Source organism: Microchirus variegatus, assembly GCF_963457635.1.
Source record: "Microchirus variegatus genome assembly, chromosome: 8".
NCBI classification, from domain to species: Eukaryota; Metazoa; Chordata; class Actinopteri; order Pleuronectiformes; family Soleidae; genus Microchirus; species Microchirus variegatus.
The window spans coordinates 18,899,723-18,921,122 of NC_139809.1; the positions used below are offsets into that span (position 1 = coordinate 18,899,723).

The 21,400-nt window shown below is 42.1% G+C and overlaps 1 protein-coding gene across 1 annotated transcript; it reads right to left on the minus strand.

The window, feature by feature from the left end:
- Positions 1-1,375: 1,375 nt before the first annotated feature.
- Positions 1,376-21,256, minus strand: nfat5a (nuclear factor of activated T cells 5a; the record flags this gene model as incomplete). Its single annotated transcript, XM_083894193.1, has 12 exons — positions 1,376-1,695; positions 3,433-5,536; positions 5,668-5,849; positions 6,020-6,152; positions 6,279-6,331; positions 7,458-7,592; positions 8,663-8,835; positions 8,927-9,117; positions 9,715-9,898; positions 10,010-10,640; positions 13,180-13,308; positions 21,184-21,256. The coding sequence occupies 12 exons, from the start codon at positions 21,254-21,256 to the stop codon at positions 1,376-1,378; spliced, it is 4,308 nt and encodes a 1,435-aa protein (XP_083750319.1).
- Between the last annotated feature and the right edge of the window lie 144 nt (positions 21,257-21,400).

Here is a 21,400-nt window from a genome sequence, read left to right on the forward strand (position 1 = left end):
CACCATTAGATGTCACTAAAATCAACTCTTTGACCGGTGGTAACACGTTTAATTCACTCCCTTCTTCTCTACCCATGACAAAGATGTGCATTTATCTCGTGGCTGTTAGCCATTATCCATTTACGTTTTTTAAGCAATCCTTACTTTTACAACTAAGGACACTTAATTCCATTAGCAGCTAAAAATGGTTCACTTGCCGTTGTGTTTAAAACAAGGGACAGGTGTGAAAGATAAAAACAACAAACCTTGCCACTGAGCTTAACTGTAATGGCCACCTTTTTTCCGTGGTCAAAAAATCTAAGCAATTTTTAGTGTGGAAGAGGCTTTAGCTCCTCGTCTGCAGCTAACTCCACCCAGTGCCTGATTTTGAAAAATGCAAAGAAGTGGGCTGAGAGCCGAGTGAGGGAGACTGCAGGGCATTGAGGAGGCGTGGCCTCTGAGTCGCAGCTGGACTACAGAGGCCACAAAGCAAAAGCTCTGGCATTTTGAAAGAGTCTGGGACGAGCCTCGTGCTGATTAGACAAGAGGGTGATGAAAGAGTGGAGTAAAAATAGCGACATAAATAATCACGTTTCAATACTTTACACTAACCTGTGAAGATTTGCACTTGGAGCAGTAAACAACTTTACTCGACACCCATATGCACTGGTTTTCATTTGGAAAAAAGCAGTTTAGTTGCACTTTAATTCTCACACACTGGACCTTTAAATGTTGCAAAATTACTTCATTCCTGTTCTAATGCCAGGTAACCTCTCCATATATACAGAGATTTTGAGCGAAGTGAGTTTTCATGCTCACAAAATGAGATTCTTCCTGCATCGGACACTTACTGTCTGTGCAATGTGATGCCCACGCCCCGGCTGTGTGTTTTACCCTCTGCCTTCTCTCTACAGCCTCAGCTCCATCACATTTCTATTCCCCATTTCACTGCATCACCGACATTCTTCATCCCTTTCCAGTTTCACCACTAAACCTGATAGACATGTATCACAATCATCTCTTGGGCTCACATTATTAAAAACAAACAAAAAAAAAAAAAAAAACACGGCATGTCTGAGACTGATGCTTAAAGCTGTTATTATAGGCCTCTCTGATCCTGCAAGAGGGGAAATAACAAAGGCTGCTTCATCAATTCAAGGTCAATGGATTGAAGAAAGCTGTAATTCATGATAAAATGTCACAATGACAGAGTTCAATCAGCTCAAATTTGGGTTTTTAGATAAAGGGGGCATTTGATTTTTAAATATTTAAAATTTTCGACATTTTTGTGGCACTGGTACCTAAAACCTGTTTGTTAATATTAGGATGTAAAACTTTCAGCTACATATCACTTACTCTTGTTTGGGAACACACTGTCCAATTGTTTTTTTTTTCACTACTTCTGCAGGCTTTCAAGTAGGTCCTCAATTTTATCCATGCTTGACGATGCAGATATTGATGCCTGCAATTGATTCTGTAAGCTGTTCTGCATCTGTGTCTGTAGACTGGTCTGCATTGGAGTCGGCAGGCCTGTTTCTAGGTTTGCCTGAATTTGTGCCTGAAGGGTGTTCTGTAAGCTGCTGTGCATGGAGGCCGGCATTGAGGAGGCAGCTTGGGTCATGGACTGGTCCAACAGTGGCTGCATGTGGCTGGAGTTCTGGGCCTGGCTCTGAGTGGGCAGGGGGGGTCCGGAAGAATTGAGCAGCTGAGGGGAGTCTGGGAGGAAGAGAAAATTGTATCAATTGAAGTGACGGCAATAGTGGTGCAACTTGGACACATGTTTAACTCTGTGAGCTGTGCACGGCAGTATCCATTTCCATCAAGCAGTTTGGTTTGTTCTGCAGTTTTGTGTTTCAAATGTCAAAAAGCTATTCTATGTCGATTTGGTAAAGTATGGTATGGTTTGGAATGGTAAAGCCCTGGGTCAGAGATATGTAGTAGGGATGCACCGATTGCCATTTTTCAAGAAGTTTGACCTGCCGATACTGATTTTAGCCGATTACGATTTCAATTTTTTTAAACCACTTTACAGCATACTGAAATATATATTTTTGCATATTTTCTTTAATAGAACATTTTAACATAGAAATACAATCAGTTCACATCCAATATCCAAGTAAAAATACAAAAACGAATCACTACCTGTATGTGTAGTTTATTTAAATTTAAACATATTTCACAACATAGTACCTACACACAAATAAGTAAATGAACTAATGACCAAGAGCTCTGCAGGTGCATTTTGATCGGCTTATTAAAATTAGAATATTCTGACTGATCGGCCGGTCACTGATTTCGGCCGATTCCGATCACTGGCCGATTAATCGGTGCATCCCTAATATGTAGCATGACATAGTACCAGTGTGACGACATTGAATGCAACACAACGGACAACGATGGAGGACGTCTCAACAAGACCTCAAAGTTTTGGCCGTTGAAGAAACACCCGTCACAAGGGAGTTACATTTTTCAGTTGCCCCTTACAGCTGACTGTCGTGGGTGGAGCCACCCTGAACTTACTGTACCATTTTACTCTGGTACCTCAAAGGAGTAAGGGCTGCTTATTTTGGTACTATTCCCAATGGGAACGCAAAAAAATACAAACTGTACCAAACCAAACCTCTCTACTCAGTGGAAATGTGGCTAAGCTACCAAATAACCAATCTTCATCGTCCCTTCTGTTAAGGACGTGTTTCCCAACCGTGGTCCTCAGGGAAAACTGCCCTGCATGTTTTAGATGTTCATCAACCTCTGCAGAAGCCTGATAACGAGCTGTTCATCTGAATCAGGTGTGTTGGTGCAGGGCAACATCTAAAACATGCAGGCTAGTGTTTCCTGAGGACCACGGTTTGGAAACAAGGGACGATTAAGATTGGTTATTTGATAGAAACACTGCCTTAAGGTAAGATAATATGACATAATATGTCTAGAACAATGATAATAACTACTTTTGCAGGCAGAGACGGCTGAAAGGAATATTCGAATTGGATCGGGGAAAAAAAATAATCTTTCAACTAGTTGGTAATGCGTCACTCAAATCGTCCCTATACACTGTCCACCCATGGCTGCCACTACAGTACATACACATAAACACTCCCCCAGTCTAATAATAGTGCTTGACAGAGTCCAGAATCAGATAAAAGATGCAGCATTGTTTCTGTTCATGAAGACTGAACAGAGGCAGAATAAGATTGACAACAAAACCACAGCAAACCTTACACACTACAGCTTTAAATGCATTAGAAAAGAAAGAAGATTCAAGGCAGTTGGTTTTTCACCAGTACTAGTATAATGTCACGCTATATGACGCACCTAAGGCCAACCGGCCTACACAACCTGCAGTGGAAACACAACAGTGCCATGAGAAGCTGAACTATGCCAAATTGCTTGGTGGAAATGAAGCTTTGCTGATTAACTGTACTGTGAACATGAGGAAGCCTAAAATCATCTTACCATTCTGGATGCCGAATACAAACAGGTTGGCTTGTCCTTGTGGAGCCACATTCCCACCCACGGTTGTCTGGAAAAGCTGCTCTGGGGGCTGCTGGCCCGGGCTGGCGACAACACCCATACCACCTTGAACGACAAAGATGGTTGTGCCAGGGCCAGCCGCCTGATTGTTCAGCTCCTGTGAGCTCATGGTGCTCTGCAGGCCGGACAGAGATGTCTGTGGTAGGAACAGCTCTTGACTGCTTGGGATGCTGCTGGGGCTTGGGCCCACCTGCATCGGCTGCTGCTCCTGGAACATACTCTGCTGTTGATTCTCATTGGATGTTGAGTTGTTGCCTGAGGAGCTCTGGTCTTGGAAGGACATGGGCTCTGCCAGGTGTGGCTGAGAGATTCCAACACTAATGCTCCCTATAGGAGAAGGGCCTTGGGTCTGCGTACTGAAGAGGATAGTTGGGGGAATATGGTTAACCTGATGGTTAAGATCTGATGTACAGAGGAGCAGGCCTGTCTGCTGGGGCTGAGACAGTTGGCTCTGGGGTACAGGGTTGGCCTGTGAGTGGCTGGGAATACTTTGGAACAAGGAGCCCTGTTGGCCCATGGGAAGCTGTGGTGGCTGTTGCTGGTTCTGCTGTGCAGACTGCTGTTGCTCCATGGGGGTGCTCTGTTGTTGCATTTGGGAGAGCTGGGCTTGGGGTTGGTTCTGGAACACTGCAACAGACTGGGGCTGATTGGTAGAGGTCTCCATAGATGAGATGAATGCCAGCTGTTGCTGTTGTTGTGGAGGATTTGGGGAAAGGTAAATGGTTGACCCAGTGGACTGCTGCTCTGAGCCGAGACTGCCACCCGTCAGAACTGTCAGTGTATTTTGTAGCAGGGCAGCCTGGACCTGCTGTTGGGAATCCTGGGTCTCAGCAAGGGGTCTGGGTGATTGGAAAAGCTGTTGTGGGGGGGATGTGTGGGATGGAGGCTGTGTTGGGAAGCTGGTCTGAATGGTGAGCAGCTCTCCTGCCTGTTGAAGGAGTACTGGCTGCTGGACCTGTGAGGTGGAGTGGATCTGTGGCTGGAGCAACTCAGCCTGAAACTGCTGCTGTAAATTCTCCAAGACCTGCTGCTCTTGCAGTTGTTGTTGCTGCTGTTGTAAGTTGCTCAGTGCTTGATTTTGTTGTTGCTGCTGTTGCTGTTGTAGTTGATGATGTTGTAAATTGGTGAGCATTTGATTCTGTTGTTGCTGATCTGGAAGTTGAATGTTAAGGACTTGCTGTTGTTGATTCTGTTGTAACTGTTGCTGCTGTTGAATATTCTCCATGAGTTGCTGTTGGATCTGCATGTTGGTAAGTACTTGCTGTTGCTGTTGTAGATGTTGCTGCTGTTGTTGATGCTGAATGTTACCAAGGATCTGCTGTTGTTGCTGCAGTTGTTGATGCTGTTGAAACTGTTGCTCTATTTGTTGCTGTTGCTGCTGCTGCTGTTGCATTTGCTGTTGCTGTTGTATCTGTAACTGTTGTTGTGGAGACAGGGAATTATCTGTGGTTCCCAATCTAAGGCTGTTCATGTTTTCTTGGACATGCTGCTGAAGAGAGTCTGGAGAGGGTGAGGGGCTGTAGAGCACAGAGTTTAGTTGCTGCTGGGCTACTGCTGCCTCCAACACCTGCTGGAGTGTGGTGTTACCTCCAGCCTGTAGCTCCCTTACTGCCCTCTCCAGCTGGGCCACCCCTTCCTGGGGAAACAAAGAAACCTGTGACGGTTGAGGCTGTGGCTGAGATGGAGCTGATATCTGGGGCATGGACACAACCACGGCCCCTCCGTTATTGCTGGAATTCTCAGGAGACAGGCTTTCTTGGGGCTCTCGAAGGAATTGCTGAGGGACATCTGGTGTCACAGGAGGGATTGTGGTGTCTCCCGACACTGGAAAGGATGCTGGAGATGCAATGTCTTGCTTTTGTATGGTACTGAGAGACTCTAGGGTGGGGAAAACAGGGGGTGCTTGAGGAAGCTCCACATCTTCAGGTTGCAAGGGCATTGGGCTCTGAAAGGACTCTCCTCCTGGATGAGGACTAGAGCTGAGCTCCAGGGTCTGCTGGACTGAGGCAAGAGGGTCTGGAGATGGCTGAGAAAAGAGAGGAAACAACAACATTACCGATCTGTAATTCTTTAGTACATTGTAGTTCAACCTGCTTTTTTTTAGATCCCAGTTCAGATACTTCAATGCCTCTTAATTAAGAAAGAATTCCATCTTACTTTAAAGACATCTGTAGGTGCCGGATTGCTAGATACTTCCATTGGTGTGTCCTCTTGTTTGGAAGGCTGACCAGAGCAGTCAGTTCGCTCAGTGGACATGGATTTCATCTGACCATCAAATAAACACGTCTTAACCAGAGAGGGCCCCTCTGTTTTTACTGTCTGGACAATTGAATTATCAGCTGAGGGTAAAAGTGGAAACACAGGACAGTGACAGTTTTAGAGAATAATCACAAAGGAATTCTGACATTTCAGCAAGACTGTTTTTGGTTTGTAGCAACTAAAGGATTATTACGGCGCGGTGTGAAAATTACCAACTTTGTAACATCTGGGCTTTGATTAGTGGCTGTACCTGAGTCTGGAGTGTAGGTGAAGGGCTGAGCATCATGTGATCTTCCAGCATTGGTCATCACAAAGATACCCACAGACACAGGAGAAGTGATGGACTGGTTGTGAAATGGAGGGGCTGTCACGATCAAATGGTTCTGGAAAACATTTAGAGTTCCAAAAGAGCACATTGAGGGTAGAATCGTATTAGGACTCTGTTAAATAAAAACAGCTATTACTGCAGAAGAAACACCAACATATTTATACACTTCTATTGCATCTACCTGATGGAAAAGGTCCATGTCAATCTTTGCCTCCGCTTGCCAGGAATTATCATCTGTAATAAAAATATTACAGATGAAAATATCATCTGAAATAAAACATAGGTGTTTTATTTCTTCCATTCACTGGGAGGTAGGGCTGGACGATTCATCGAATTTTAATCACGATTTCAATTTTGGCTTCTCACAATCACAAAAAAAATTTGGCACACCCGCACAGTGCAGCTCCCCCTTCTGGAACGGTGGATGCACTGCTCCTCATTATCAAAACATTGTTTTAACAATGTTTAAAAATAGCTTCTTTCGCGGCAGTCCCTTTTATGACTTTGACTCGGAGTCAGACCCAGAGTCAGAAGACACTGTCGCTCGTGAAACACCTCCACAACGGACGATATTCTTCTTCTGCGGGTTCAATGTACACAACAGGATGTGCCCGGACTAGTGCCCGGAGCAGGAGGATCAGCTGTTCCGGAGAACCGATGTTTACGTAACTATAACGGGATTTTCAGAGATTTCGCTGAGCCCGAGATTACAATAAAACACAGCATTCTCAGCAGTGGCTGAACTGTTTGTTTCGAAACTTCAGGGCTTCATAAACAAGGTAATGACGCAGATACACACTAAAAACAGAGTTAATTGGAACTTCCGGTATAGTTCCACTTTAAGACTTTGGACAAGCGTTACGTGATGCCGTTCATGTAAACATTTCAGCAGAGTTGCTCTGCCAGCTGATAAATGTTGTGCTGAAGTTGCAAAAGATGGGCTGAGGGAGTATAGCACTGTTTTGTTTTTTGATTTTGCCTGTGTTATTAGTGTGTTTTGCATGTTGTAAATTTGTGTGTGTAAAGTTGTGCAGCAGTGCAAGTAGATCGGTTATTTATTTTTATTTATTGTTTTTATTGCTATCATTATTTTAATTTACTATTATTATTATAATTATTATTTTACTTGTTTAATTGTTACTAATTTATTTCTGGCTGTTCTTTTAAGTTATAGTTGAGTTTTGGTGGTTCAATAAATTCTCAAGTTTTAAAATCAATGAATAATTTTGTTTAATAATCGTGATTTCAATATCAATCGAAATAATCGTGATTATAATTTTTGCCATAATCTTCCAGCCCTACTGGGAGGTTACTGTAAATCCAGTAACTAATAATCAAAACACCAAACTTGCAACATCACCTGAAATGTTCTCCTGAAAGATAACCTTGGTTCCTTTGAGGAAGTTCTTTCCAATGATAAAAACTTCCTCTCCTCCTCTCACTGAGCAGCTGTGAAGACTCTTCCTCAGGATCTCTGGCACTCCAGCTGGCTGGGCTGTACAAGGGTCAGGGTTAGTACAAATTGACATGACATCTTGCTGTGCTGACTGAGGATTCGATGGTCTGTTCTGACCAAAGTGATACATGGGCACTGATGCCATGTTTCCACTACATGGTCCCAGCTCACCTCACCCCGAAGCCTCGTTTATGCTTGCGCGTGACACTGTGGCACGGGGCTCCGCAGACAACGCATGATTTAGGATGCACCGAGGCATTTATGCTCAGTGCGTTGTTCGTTGCAGTATTCGCTGCAACGGCAGGGGGCGTGCAACCAAAATATTCAGTGAATAAAGCAGGAAGTCAATAAGCCTCCGCTGCCTAGCAACAGTAGTAAACAAAAACTTTCCGCCACTGAATTTTAGGATATCGCTTACAGATTTATGGTGGCCTGTCTTCACATATTTCACCCTTAGCTATCTTGAGAGGATAAGATATACATTTTAAAACTTGTCAGGCAGTGTGAATCAGTCTTTAGATGAAGACTTAGTGTAACTGCACTTATGATAAACTGCAAAATTGCTATCCGGCTCTCTGTGTTTCACGTATTGGGACAGCCATCCCAGCTCCACCAGAATGGGGCTTTTCCCCCTGGGTCACCACTCTTCTATGGGCTCGTCTTTTGCCCATCACAAAGTGATCCCTCTTTTTTTTCATGTCCTACGGCAAAAAACATTGTCTTTTTCTAACATGGTCATGGTAACAATCTCCTTCCATGAATGTAAAGCCATTTGACTGTCTCGGTGCTCTCGGACAGAAGAGTCATACAAATGCTTGTACAAGCGGACCTGCTCGGCCAGTCTTCCTATGAAAATGAAGAGTTGGCGAGCTGCATCTGACAAAGTTACAACAATTCAGAGGTGCGCACCCCTAGGGCCAAAGACACCTTTTGGAGCTCACGCGCCCGGTCCGACACAGGATATGACGTCATTATATAGGATATGACGGGCACACTACGGCGACCATAAACCTAGCTTAAGAGTTCCTGCAGACCATTGTTGTGTGTGTTTTCAATATTATGCAAGACCCACTGAGACAAAGACTTCAGATTGTGTCTGATATACTCACTGCAGAGAATGGGTGATGAAGGAATCTGTAGAGTGAGATTGGATCCATCAGACTGGGGGATGCTTACTCTGAAAGCAAGCCTGGCACGGGTGCTCTTCTTCTTAGAACCTGCTACACCAATACGGGCTTCCACATCTGCATTACGCAGCTTCAAGATTCCTACACAGTCCACCCTGTAGACAGCACAATTTGAGGTGAAACATCAGCACTGCAGAAGGATTAACGTACCCATAATGATGTCTATACACACAAAAAAAACCTTACGCAAGTGTCATGTCATTGCCCGGCTCCAGAGGAATCTCAATAACAGTTGTGCCTTCAATGTCCACCTCCTTGCAGGCAGTGGTGTTGCGTCCAGTCACTCTACAAGCCTGGTAGAATCCATGAGGTTTCACTCTGCCTGCATCATTTGCTACAAACACCTGCAGCACAACTGCCTCATTCACACCCTCCAACTGCGGACAAACCAGAAAATTAAAATAAATAATTACATTGTATGAAGCACATAGTGAGAGTATACAGTGCTTTTCTAGTCTCGATGACCACTCAAATCTGCTTTCCAGTGCGGTTTTGTCTTTCATCCATTCACTCACACATTCATACAGTGCAACTATGTGCGGCACATTTTCTCTCATACATCTATCCAATCTATCAAGATCAACTATCCAAGCGATTCACATGCTGCTGGCACAGCCATCAGGAGCAACTTGGGGTTAAGTGTCTTGCCTAGGGACACATCGGCATGTAGGTTAGCAGAGCCGGGGATCACACCATGACTTCTGGTTAGTCTTTGAAAGATGACCCGCTCTACTTCTGATCCACTGTCGCCCCACAAGCAAATGTGCATACAGAGCAAGTCTTCCTTTTTAAAAAAAAGATGCATAATGAGATGAAGCTCATAAACAAATTTGTGCAAATGTTAATCTGCTTCCTGTGTTAGTGTTCTCAGGTTTTGCTTGTGCACAGCTTGTGCATTTGTATTCCATCATTGCCAACTTAGGGGAAAATATTTTTCTGTATTAAGAAACAGGCCTTGGCCTTCTTAGTCAAACCTTTACAGTGGGGAATCCCTGCTGTGTGCGGTCCTTGACAGAACCCCGGCTGCCCTCGGTCAGATAGCGAGCTCTGTGTTGGGTCTCTGGCTGCACCAGGATCTTCAGTTCCTTCCCATCACTCCTCTGGGGGAACTGAGCAGAGAGTGACCCACCCTTCACTGCAGTCCCTGAATCAAGAGAGCTGCAGGGCAACAAAAATACAGAAATTGAATTTGCCTACAAGACAAAACTGAATAATTCCCTATAAATTCCCTACAAAGGATCACAAGTGTCTGTGTTAACAGAACCTCACCTGGCTATGGAACTGGTCTTGTCTGTGCCCAGCTGTGAGAGGACAAAGTGCGGTGCCTTGGCACTGTCAGCATCAAACACATCCATGCTGTCTTCTGGAGGAGCAGGCTTTGAGCCAGGCCGCTGGCGAGGGGTACGTTTTCTAGATTTGCGTGGCACCTCTGTGTTGTCGTTGTAGGAGATGGAGCTGATCAAGCTGAAGTTTGAAACCGAATCATCAGCCCACATGCTACTGCTGTGCTCAGAGTCTGGACCCAGTGGACCAGATATGGTAGGCTCCTCTTGGCAAGACATCTGGCTGTCATCAAATAGGTCCTCAGGTGGTGGAGATATGCTTAACACGGGCCTCCTCTTGGATGGGGTGTTCTGAGGCTGCTGGACTCCTAGCCCTGACAACACTCCTGAACCTATGTCTCCTGCTGCGGTGCTTGCTCCACTGATGCCTCTGCCAGGGCCGGATACAGAACCCTCCATACCTTGCATCTCTGAAGGTCCAGCCCCTTCCCCTCCAGTGGAGTGGAGATGCTGGGGAACCTTGAGATGGTCTGAGGATGACGTGGAGGGGCCACTGGATGGGACGCCCATGTCCAGGGAGGAAGAGGCAGGGGGGCTGGAGGTGGAAGAGGTGGCATCTGTAGTAGCATATACAGGTACATGAGTTAGTACAGATGATCAGCACAGAGCAGGCTAGCAGTCCCATTCAAGCAGCTGAATTTGTGCATAATTTGTATTGATTTTCCCTCTTCCCAACTCTAATTTCAATCGACTATTGTGGGTTATTTTGCTCTCACTGTGCATGCAAGAGCTGTCAAGCACTGATTAAACATTTTGAAGTTAAAGTTGAGAAGGGTACTATAGGTCCCACAATGTGCCGATTCCTACAAAACCTTTCTCAATTAAAAATCAATGTGACAAAACTGACATGCTTTGTTTACCAAAACAAACGCAAGCTACAAATTGTAACATACACATTGCCAGAAAACAAACAGAGACAAAATCTGGTAAAAAAAAATTTGTACAGCCAAATTTGCAAGCTGGTAACGTGGCTCCAAATGAAATTTGCCAGGGTTACAGTACATTTTGTGCAATGTGCATTCAGTAGTAAACAGTAGTTTGCGCATGCCAATTGGAAGATTTGGTTGGGACTGAGCGTAGCCATGGAGACAGAATAAACAAGCCTCTGACCTATGGAGCAGTGAACTGCAGACCATTTTATATGCAGACACTCCCTGCCTCAGAGGGAACTTCCTGCAATAAAAACGAGACAGCCAATGAGCAACAAGAGAGCTGATCATTCAAGACTCAACTTCTGTCAGTCAGTAAACTGGATGAGTTCATATACTTGATGAAGAAGTAACTTTAGAAGTTGATCATTTAAAGACACTTTCAAGTATGTTTATTTGGTTAATGATCTGAAGCATTTTGCAGTAGTCATGCTTTTGATCAGTGCTGCTAAGGGCATTAAAAACAGCATTATAAAAGCTCTCTCCAATATGTCTTTAAACCAGTTATTTTGGACTTCAGATGGAACTCAAGACGAGAATCCTTTATAGTTAAAGCTGATGGAAAAACTGCTCTGAAACCACGATCCAAGATCAGATCATATTGTTTGCTGTGCTAAATTAATTGTTAGACAGGCCATTGACTACCAGGGGCAAATTCACTGTTGCAATAAGAAACCAGCAAAACACTAAAAATCAGCTGCTTTTAGCTGCAAAGCTCAAAAACTCTGAATCCTCATTATATCTTAATGTGACCTACTATTGTGCGGAGGAGATTATCTGTGGATGCGCAAAGGCTGTTCCTGCTTTAGGGCATTTTTAATGCATTTAAAAATAAAATCTGATACTGATACCTTCAGACTGCTGCGCTAAATCAAAGGTGCTGGTACACAGACTCTGAAACAGAATATAATGTCATTACTTGACAGCTGTCAGAGATAACTGCTTAAGAAAGCCAAAGGACAGCACTGGTTTTTACACTGCATGGGGGTTTGCTGTGTCTCTGCCTAAAAGGGTGAAGTGACAGAAACCACTGAGCACAAGCATGACAAGAAAGAGTGCTGCTGACAAAAAAATGAGTGGCACAGGAAAGAACAAGCTATGTTGCCATGCTGTTAATGAAAACCTGACATTTCTTGGAGCCGTTATTCAGAGTAAAGATTAAGAAATAATTTGACAAAGATACTTACACATTATTTGAGTTTATAAGCATTCTAAAACTATATTAATGCAAATTTTAAATATCAAATGTTGTGAAAGGCCGTGTACCGTCCCCACTTTTTGGCTCTGTTCAGTTGAGGTAACGCTGCAGTCTCTTATATTTGATTGTTTAGTAAACAACTAAACGATGAAGCTGTTAGCAACACATTTGTGCTGATACCACCTACAGCCATTTAAAGCAATTTCAAAGACATAATTCTCTGTCTGTGTTACGGATACTCTTCTCCCACAAAGAAGAAATAAGCAGCCCACAACATGACTCTCGGTTGAAAATGCTTTTGCTGATCTTTATTTACATTTTTACAGTCTGTTCATAATGAAGCATGCAATATATATCATTGTTGGTTTGCACTGGATTTTTTATTTAAGTGATTCTGACCAGTATTGGACTGCTACTGAGTATAGTATCGGCTTAATTTATACATCTCCGTCATAGAGAGTACATTAAGATGTGACGATACCATGACGGCATGTCTTTGCATATTTCACCCTTAGCAGATATCTTGAGAGAATAAGATATACATTTTAAAACTCATCAGGCAGTGTGAATCAGTCTTTAGATGAAGACTTAGTGTAGCTGCACTTATGATTAATCAAAGCCCCAACACAAACAAGCAAGATTAGTAATATATCTTCCCATGCTAATGCTACAAAATACAGTGTAGCTCAATTTGGCCATAACATTCTGTGCTACCCTTAATTAGAAGCACCAGGAAAATCCCCCAATATTCTAAAGTGACACCAAATTAGTATTGTATTGTCACGACAGCAGTATTTCAATATAGTCAATATGTTTCAGAAAGTAGTGAAAGGGTGAAGTTGCCCAGACAAATAAAATGAACCCAAATTGGTTTCTTCACCTCTACTGACTTGGGGGACTGGTTTGGTAAAAGAAAAAAAAGAAACTGATCCCAGATCATGGTTTTCACTGGCTGAGCTGTTAGCTCACCTGAAGCCAGGGCTGCAGATGGAGGAGGTCCTGGCTCTCCCCCACTCTTCTGGCTCATGGTGGGTGGGTTGGTCTGGGTGGACGATGGCTGAAGCTGGAGCTCTTTGGGTAGGAGGTCATATACTGACTCTGCCATAGAGGGTGAGTAGGAGGAGAAAAAATTAGGTTCTGAAAAACATATTTCAGTTTTTTTTTTGACCAAACGAAGATTGTCAAAGTTTTCTTACAGAAATGGTGGAGCTCAACGTGATTTGCAGTCTAAAATAGCAACCTTTTTTTATATATATAAGACAACAAATCACTTGATTTTGTGCTCATGTAACAAAAAGCTTTCACAGATAAAAGTATTATATACACAACTTCCCATGTAGAACATAGGATATCATGACTTCCATACCAGACACCCAGCCATTGTGATCCTTCAAATGCAGAACAGCTAACGCACAATGCTGTTTTCCATACTGTTATCCGTTTGAACTTGGGGAAGTTCAAACTCAAACATGCAACTTTACCTCAGAGTCATTCTGAATGCCCTCTTGCCCATCGGGAGATAAAAAGCGTTGGGGAAATCCGAATGCCTTCGTAAGGAATGGAAGAACAAAGCAAGACAAAACATTTGTTTGCACTTGATCCAACAGCCCTAGACTGCAGTTAACTAAATTCACTACAACCTGTAATCACCGACTAGGCACTAGGTGTGAAGTGATTCTAACAGAATGATAACTTAAGCGAAAATACGATAGTATCACGGTATTGCGGATGTAAAATATGATCTTCTTCAGCTGACTGACAGCGCACACAGACTTGGACACAACCAAAGTAATTAAATCATGAAAAACAGCTAATAGCTTTGGCATGACGGGACAGAAAAATGTAGTGCTTCTGATACCTTGACTTTTAAATACAGAAGTATATCATTTATTGGCCCATGCCTATTACTGGCAATACATTTTCTTCTCATAATGTATGACTCCATTTTACTTCCACTCATGAAAGTATAATAACAAAACTACTTGTGTATCACACTCAAGGTGCTTCTCTTTTCCTTGTTCCCTTTTCAGAAATAAGTGGAGGCAATCCCAGAATGACACTGGAAGCAGATCTGGGTCTCATGATCGCAGTTTCTGCTCCATCTCCAAAAAAAACAACAAATCACAGCACAGGGTATCTTATGATCAACTGAAATTAGGCTCAAAGGGATTTAGAGTAATCAAAACCTGCAGAGACGTCCCATGATATTTGATGAGGATTCCTGGTAGACTGTAACCAACCACTGCAGCTACACCAGCACAAAACACATCTGATGGCAGATGAATACATGGAAGTGTAGTTGCTATGAAACAGGGAGCGATCATTGCCCTGACATGGATATATCAGCTGTGCATCAGGAGCACCCAGCATGTGTAGTAGTCATCTGATATGCAGCTATGACTAAGCACCAGCTGAATGGTAAAACTGACAAGACGATCTCTCACTTCTGTGATGTCAAGAATGGTGAAAAAGTTCCAAGATAAATGTACTGCTGTTCACACAAAGAATCACGCAGAGGCAAAACTAAAAGTGCTAATGCAGAGGCACAAGATCAGTGATTGGAATAGTTCTCTCAAAAATGACATCAAAACTTCCATCTGGAGGGAGAAGCATCCATCAGAGTGTGTTGTGCTTTGTTCATGGAGTGAAGAGAGAGGATCTTTGTGTATGGATGTACAGTACTACGGACTGACTGACAACCCGACATGACCTCAGTCTTGACTAACACCCCTTTCACACAGGAGAGAGTGTGTATGATGTGAGTCTACTGACTGTGTGTTCAGCCTGCCTGGAAGCCTTCCATATAAACAGAAAGTCACTTATAACCAGATGCCATCACCATTCCTCAGCTAACACTACATTTCCAATATTGGGTGATTGCGTAGATCATAAGACTTACTTTATTATTTATGAGTCCTGTAGAAAAGGAAGCTGTATTATTGGGCTGGGTATCAATTTACTTATTTTTGAATAACCTTTAACACGATATTTCAACCGTGTGTGGGACTTTGTTCTGTACATTTCCCTCCAGCTCTCAACCGAGTCACGTGTTCAATTCACAATTTACAAAGTAGACAAACAAATGATGCAGAAAATATATCCTCTGACAAAACCAGCCATGGTCCAACAAAGCAATAACATAAAGGGATGCTATGGGGAAGATATTATCAGTCAAACACAAACTGACTCTAGGTCGTTTTCAACCACTCTTCTAGTGTTATTTTATGAATTGATTCATAGAGAGAAAGTTTATGTTCTAAAGAAATAAATATAGATAAACTTGGTGGTGTGGGAGTCTAAATACAATTCAGAAGCCAACAATGCTAAAGACTATGAAAACTAAAAAAACTATAAAGAAATGCTCCTGACTGTTCACCCGTCACACAGTTTATTTGATGTCAAAGGTAATATTACCTTTAGTATTATTATCATATATAACAAGGTAATCAGAGATGGCAGAACTCACCCCATTCACGCAACAAGCTTTTGGTGGCCTCTGTTGGTCATATTGACAAGTGCAAGTGTGGAAGCACAGACAGACAGAGCCACTAAAAACAATACTTCACTCCCACTGTGGGATGAAGTGATAACTGAATGATCATCTTTAACAGAAAAGACACACAATAAGTACAAGCAGTGAATTTAACATACAATTTCACATTGCTGCTCAGTCATTTCAGTCAGTTCGAGTATGCAAATGCATGACCTGGAGTTCATTTACTGGTTTGCTGCTCAGGGACTGAGTGGTATGCAAAACCATGTTTAATATATAACTCACTGAGCACTGTATTGCAAACAAAATACTAATACCAAGTCAGCTCATCTGTTAAATCTTCAAACAGCCTTGGTTATTTATGAGAAATAGTTCTGTGACATTTTGGTTGATGTTGACGTGAACACATCACATTTCACATCCACCTTTCATGTCCACAGTTTACACATCCCACAGATCTAAGATCTGGTGTCCTCTCCAGTCCAGGGAGGCCACAGAAGAACACAGCACTCATTGTTGTGTTCATGAAACCAAGTTCAAACGACTTCTGCTTTGCGTCAGTCTGCGTTAGCAAAGTGAATTAGCATTTCCACAGTGAGAAAACATAATCGACAATAACTTTGCTGAGGTAGGCTTTGTGTTACTGGTGCTACACTGTGTTCAGAGACACACTGATTACATCATTATCATAACATAACATATTGATAACGGGCCTCACTGTCTATTCCATTTTTATAAACACAAAACCCTCACTTTTTCCTTTGTGTTTATCAGCAGCAGCACACAACTTTGTCAAAAAGTAGTAAATGTCCTGCATTAGCACCACTTGACTCGAGTCGATTTGACTCGGTTGTTTTGGTGATAGTACCTGGTATTTGGTGCTTTTGCTCTGGCGAGGTTCCAGAGCAAAAGAGTGACATGCTTCTCATTACCATAGCTCCTAGACCGTTTGTGATCTCAAGAAAATTCAAAAACTATGGACTGGTGAACTGTCCAGGATGTACCCCACCTTTTGCCTTATGTCAGCTGAGACTGGCACAGCACCCCGCATGACCCTCGTGTGGAGGATAAAGCGGTAGAAGATGGATGGATGGATACCGGAAAGGAGAGAAATAAAACTTTTTTTTTTAAACTGCAATATCATGATGGAATACTTTGTTAAAATGTTAAGCTCATATTGCCAACCCGCTAATGAACAGCTGTTTCCCCCACTTTTATTCTCTTTAAGAAATGTCTTTTTTACACACCGAACCTCTCTAAACCACTCTAAACACTGTAACACTGCTACATAATTACACCAAATACAGACCCGACAAGGCGCATGAGCACAAAGCTATCGGGGTTCAGGGTAAGGTAAGGTAATTTATTTTCCCAAAGTTGTGTATTAGTTGTATAAACTCATTTTAGTGTGTACGGCCCTAAAACTACAGTAGAAATCTGCACACACAAACATGTTTCACATACACCACTTGGTTGAAGGTGCCAGCAATGAAACCTTGTGAAATCACAGGAGAGAATATTAGGCTAATATTTTGACTCGGATCAACAATTTTATAGAAGTTAGATGACATCTAAAATCAGTCATCACAGTAAAATGCATGCCAGGGTATGCCCGAAAAAAGGAAGCTGCCTCACACTGGTCAGCCACGGTGGGCGGACTGAATTTAACCTACACTTAGAACAATTAAATGACCTCATATCATAGTTACGCATGGCTCACATTACACATGCCTCAAGGCTTTGCCAAAAGGCAGGGACGCCAGTTCATTTATATTGTTTGCACCTGGCTTTGAACAGCGGATGACAGAAGAGTAGACAGTTCATGATGTATTGCAGTGTCCAACAGTGGCCACTTTAATGACACAATATGACACTCATGAACACGCAGCAATATTATAAAGCCAGAATATTGATTAAAAAACCTTCTTTCTCTATTTGCATATTCTCTGTTTACTTTACTAAATTGAAATACATATGACGTACACTCAAACTTAGGCATTTTAATCTCTGAAACACAGTCGGTGGCTGACCTAGCTCAAAATGATGCAGTTACAGACATGAATGTGTCCGTGACATTCAAGTTATGATGAGGCAGCTTGTTTTAAAACGATCGTTTCAAGGAAGGACTTTCATTTTTCCTGACATATTTCAGGTGACTGGCGGGAAATGAGTCATAATGAGAGCATGCCCTGATATGAAAAACCTTTTAAAAAAGGTCAACAAAAGTAGACTGTGATATCATTATGAATGTGATCATTTTTTGTCGTTCCACTGTTGCTTTGTTAAGGAACAAAAATAAATGGTTACACTTTGTTAATACAGGTTTTCAAATGTCATGTCATGATTTTCTGCTGCCAACCTAACATGGTGAAGGCTAGATGAGTGTGTGGTGTACACACAGTAACTACTTACATTCAATCTCCTTGGTTAATCCATGGTGGATCATTTTGTACTCTCTAGCAGAGCTGTAATACATGACCTGTTTGTGAGTCTCACACAATAGAATCTAATCAGACACAGCGACTGATGCTATAGCACAAGCTTCTCATGCTGACGCTTTTTTCCTCTCTATCTCTCTCTCTGTGAGATCATCATTTGAGTTTTCTTTTCGTATAAATGAAAACACTTAATACGTGGAGGTGAATAAGAGACTATGTAAGCTGTGAAAGATAAAACAATTAGGAAATATAACCTCCCTGCATGTTTACACTTGAAGATGGAGGGAAGAAAATAGTGATAAGTTCAAACAGATAACCCCTCAGCAAGTGGCAAGGCAGCATGCATTTTTTTTTCTCTCTCTGATGAGAGATAAGCTTTTTTTTGCATAATTCAGTTTGAATAATTTAAATAAAGCAAGAATGTCAATTTCTTGACAATGGATGCCAAGAATTATGCTACAGTGGATGCAAGATGCACAAAGAATATTTTAGCAATAAAAATCTCATACCCTAAATTAAAATTTTATGTAATCATGGTTAATGGAACACGCATTTACTTTGTGTTGTCTCCGTTTCAGAGTTGGTAGGATTTGCTAGTCAAGACTGATCTTAAGCATCGACTAGAATATCTTCCAAACACCGAATACTTATATCAGCATTTTAAAAGCGCAGGATTCAGTAGTTGAAGTATGACATTTCACACATGCCTTTCCTTATTTTGAACCAAAACCCCTATCAAAGGGCTAAAAGTTGCAAAGTACAAAGGCAGGCAAATTTTTTGCAATTTGGCCAGCTGCCCCCTCTCTCTCTCTCTGCCTAATATACATGAGGACTACTCGATCATTAATGAGCAAGTCTGCTACCTTGACCTCAATGCGAACACACACCCAATTACTGAGATATAAATAAACGGCCATCATGTGATACAGTGTGACCATATGGCAGGATCATATGAGCATCTTCAGCGTCAGAGCGCAATGCTTTCTGCTGGCTCATGAGTACATTACACATATAGAGGCAGGCAGATGTTGGACTAGCAGGTCGCACAGCAGACAGGTTAGATATTAGTTACTCCACGAAGAGAGATTTTGATTAAATTTTCTGGGGATGTAGGCTAAGGCCCAAGGAAGAAGTTATTAGAATTTAGTGGTGACCTGGACACAGATCCAGATTCAGGATTATTATTATTTCTTTCTTTTTCAAAACATTAACCTTGTGAGAAAGGGTAGATTATTTACACTGTGGGGAACTGAGCAGCCTTGGTAAAGCTTTGTGCTCTCTGATTGCTTTCTATAGCTGCCAAAGTATTTGTTAACTATTTGCAATCAAAATATGGACACTTGGAGACTTAGACCAGGGGGCAAATGTCAATAGAGGAAGCTCTGTTGTCTGTCAACAGTACGGCAATGAACAATTATCTTAAAAATCAATGAATCTAATCGTGTAGTTGCTTTGTCCATGACTGAAATGTCTGAAAATGTTGATCAGTGTTAAACAAAGCAAAAAAGTATGACATCCATGCACCACAAAGATTCACTTTAAATTATTTCCTTGTTATATGGAGCAAATAATTTAATATTGGAGAAAATATTCACGCAGCCCTTGCCAGCATCTTATCAAGTTGCATAAATCTGTGCATCTCAGGTTCCACAACCACTTTAAGAGTTACGGTACGCGTGGCGTGAGACGATATAAACATTTCACATCATATCATTAACAGTGCTAAGATAACTGTAAAAATACATTATAAAAGTGTTTCCATTTTAGATTAACAAGCTGGCCTCATGTCTGTAATCACCTTAAGAGCACACATTTTCTAAAAGGATATGGAGAAAACAAATGAACACATTTGACTAACATTACACAAAACAATAGTGTGACTGACTCATGATGAAGAAATGACTGGGACTCCCCTTGTGGCACGTCAAAATAAATCACTATGACTGTATGTTGGTGAACTATAGAACTTTCCATTATCATTCAGTGGAAATTCACCACAGCCAATACATTGAGATGTTCGATAATATCATGTGTTACTGTAAATACTATAATTATATTCCAAGAATCAAAAAGCATACAACTGATCATAGCAAGAGCTGTGCACACTTTGTAGATACACATTTAAGTGTGTTTTGATTTAACCTGGAGCTGCTAGCAAACTTTTGCAAGTACTGTATATTGTCACCAGTACACAACACAGGCCATTCAAGACTTACTCATGAATAAGAAATAGCATGGTGTCTGACAGAGTAGATTACAAGACAAGTGTCTTTACACAGCTGTTGACATGGAGGAACTTCACTGAAACACTGACTGTGAGTGAAAACCATCACACACCCACTAATCCACATAGATTGAACGGTCTACTTCCTAATGATACAGCGACACCCTCCTGGTAAATCACACAACAGTTGGCTGACACGTGTCCAAATCCTATTACAATAAAAAGGATGTATTTAGGGACTTGAGGCTCCAGTGGCAGCAGCCTCCATTCTGCAGGGCAGTGATTCTATCTCAAATACACTCATAATCCAAAACAACAATATTCAAAAGCAAAGCAATACATATACAACTTTTCAAACCTTCTCTCACAATAGTTGCACACATGCACACACCCTCACACAACTACAGGAACCGTTCAAGACTTGAAAACGTTGTGCCACTGAAAAATGTGGTGGCTGAGGAGACCTCACGGAGCTGTGCTTCGCTATCACTCTGGATTTACCATAATGCTCGTTACCAATGCAATAATAACACATCCAGTCACTGACCCCCGAGTCTCGCTGCTACAATTCGACGGTCACCAGCGGCGTATCATGCTCTCCTATACATGTGACATGGACAGCTAGCCAGTCCATTAGTCACCAATGCAAGTGCAGCTAACTAACTAAGCTAGCTAGGCTGGCTAACAGCAGAAACGAAGCTAACTACAGCTAGCTACCAGCTTAACATGAGCATCCAAGTCATTCACATTTCCTCCATTCAAACCAGGACATAGCGTGTTAGTTTCGTAGCAGAAGCCTTCCTTTAGCCACACCTTACCTTTAGAGTATAGAGATTTTGGGGAATTGAGGTCGAGATCCGAGCTAAGGAGGGATATAAAATCAGAGGGCATAGCAACGCTTCATCGAGGGGAGGGGAAGCGGACACTCTTTAGAAGAAACGAAGTCGGTTGCTCGTAGGCAATAGATATTGCGTTTTACGAGCGGAATGTTTAATGAACAACATCGAAATAGTCTGGAGGCGGCAAAACAAAACT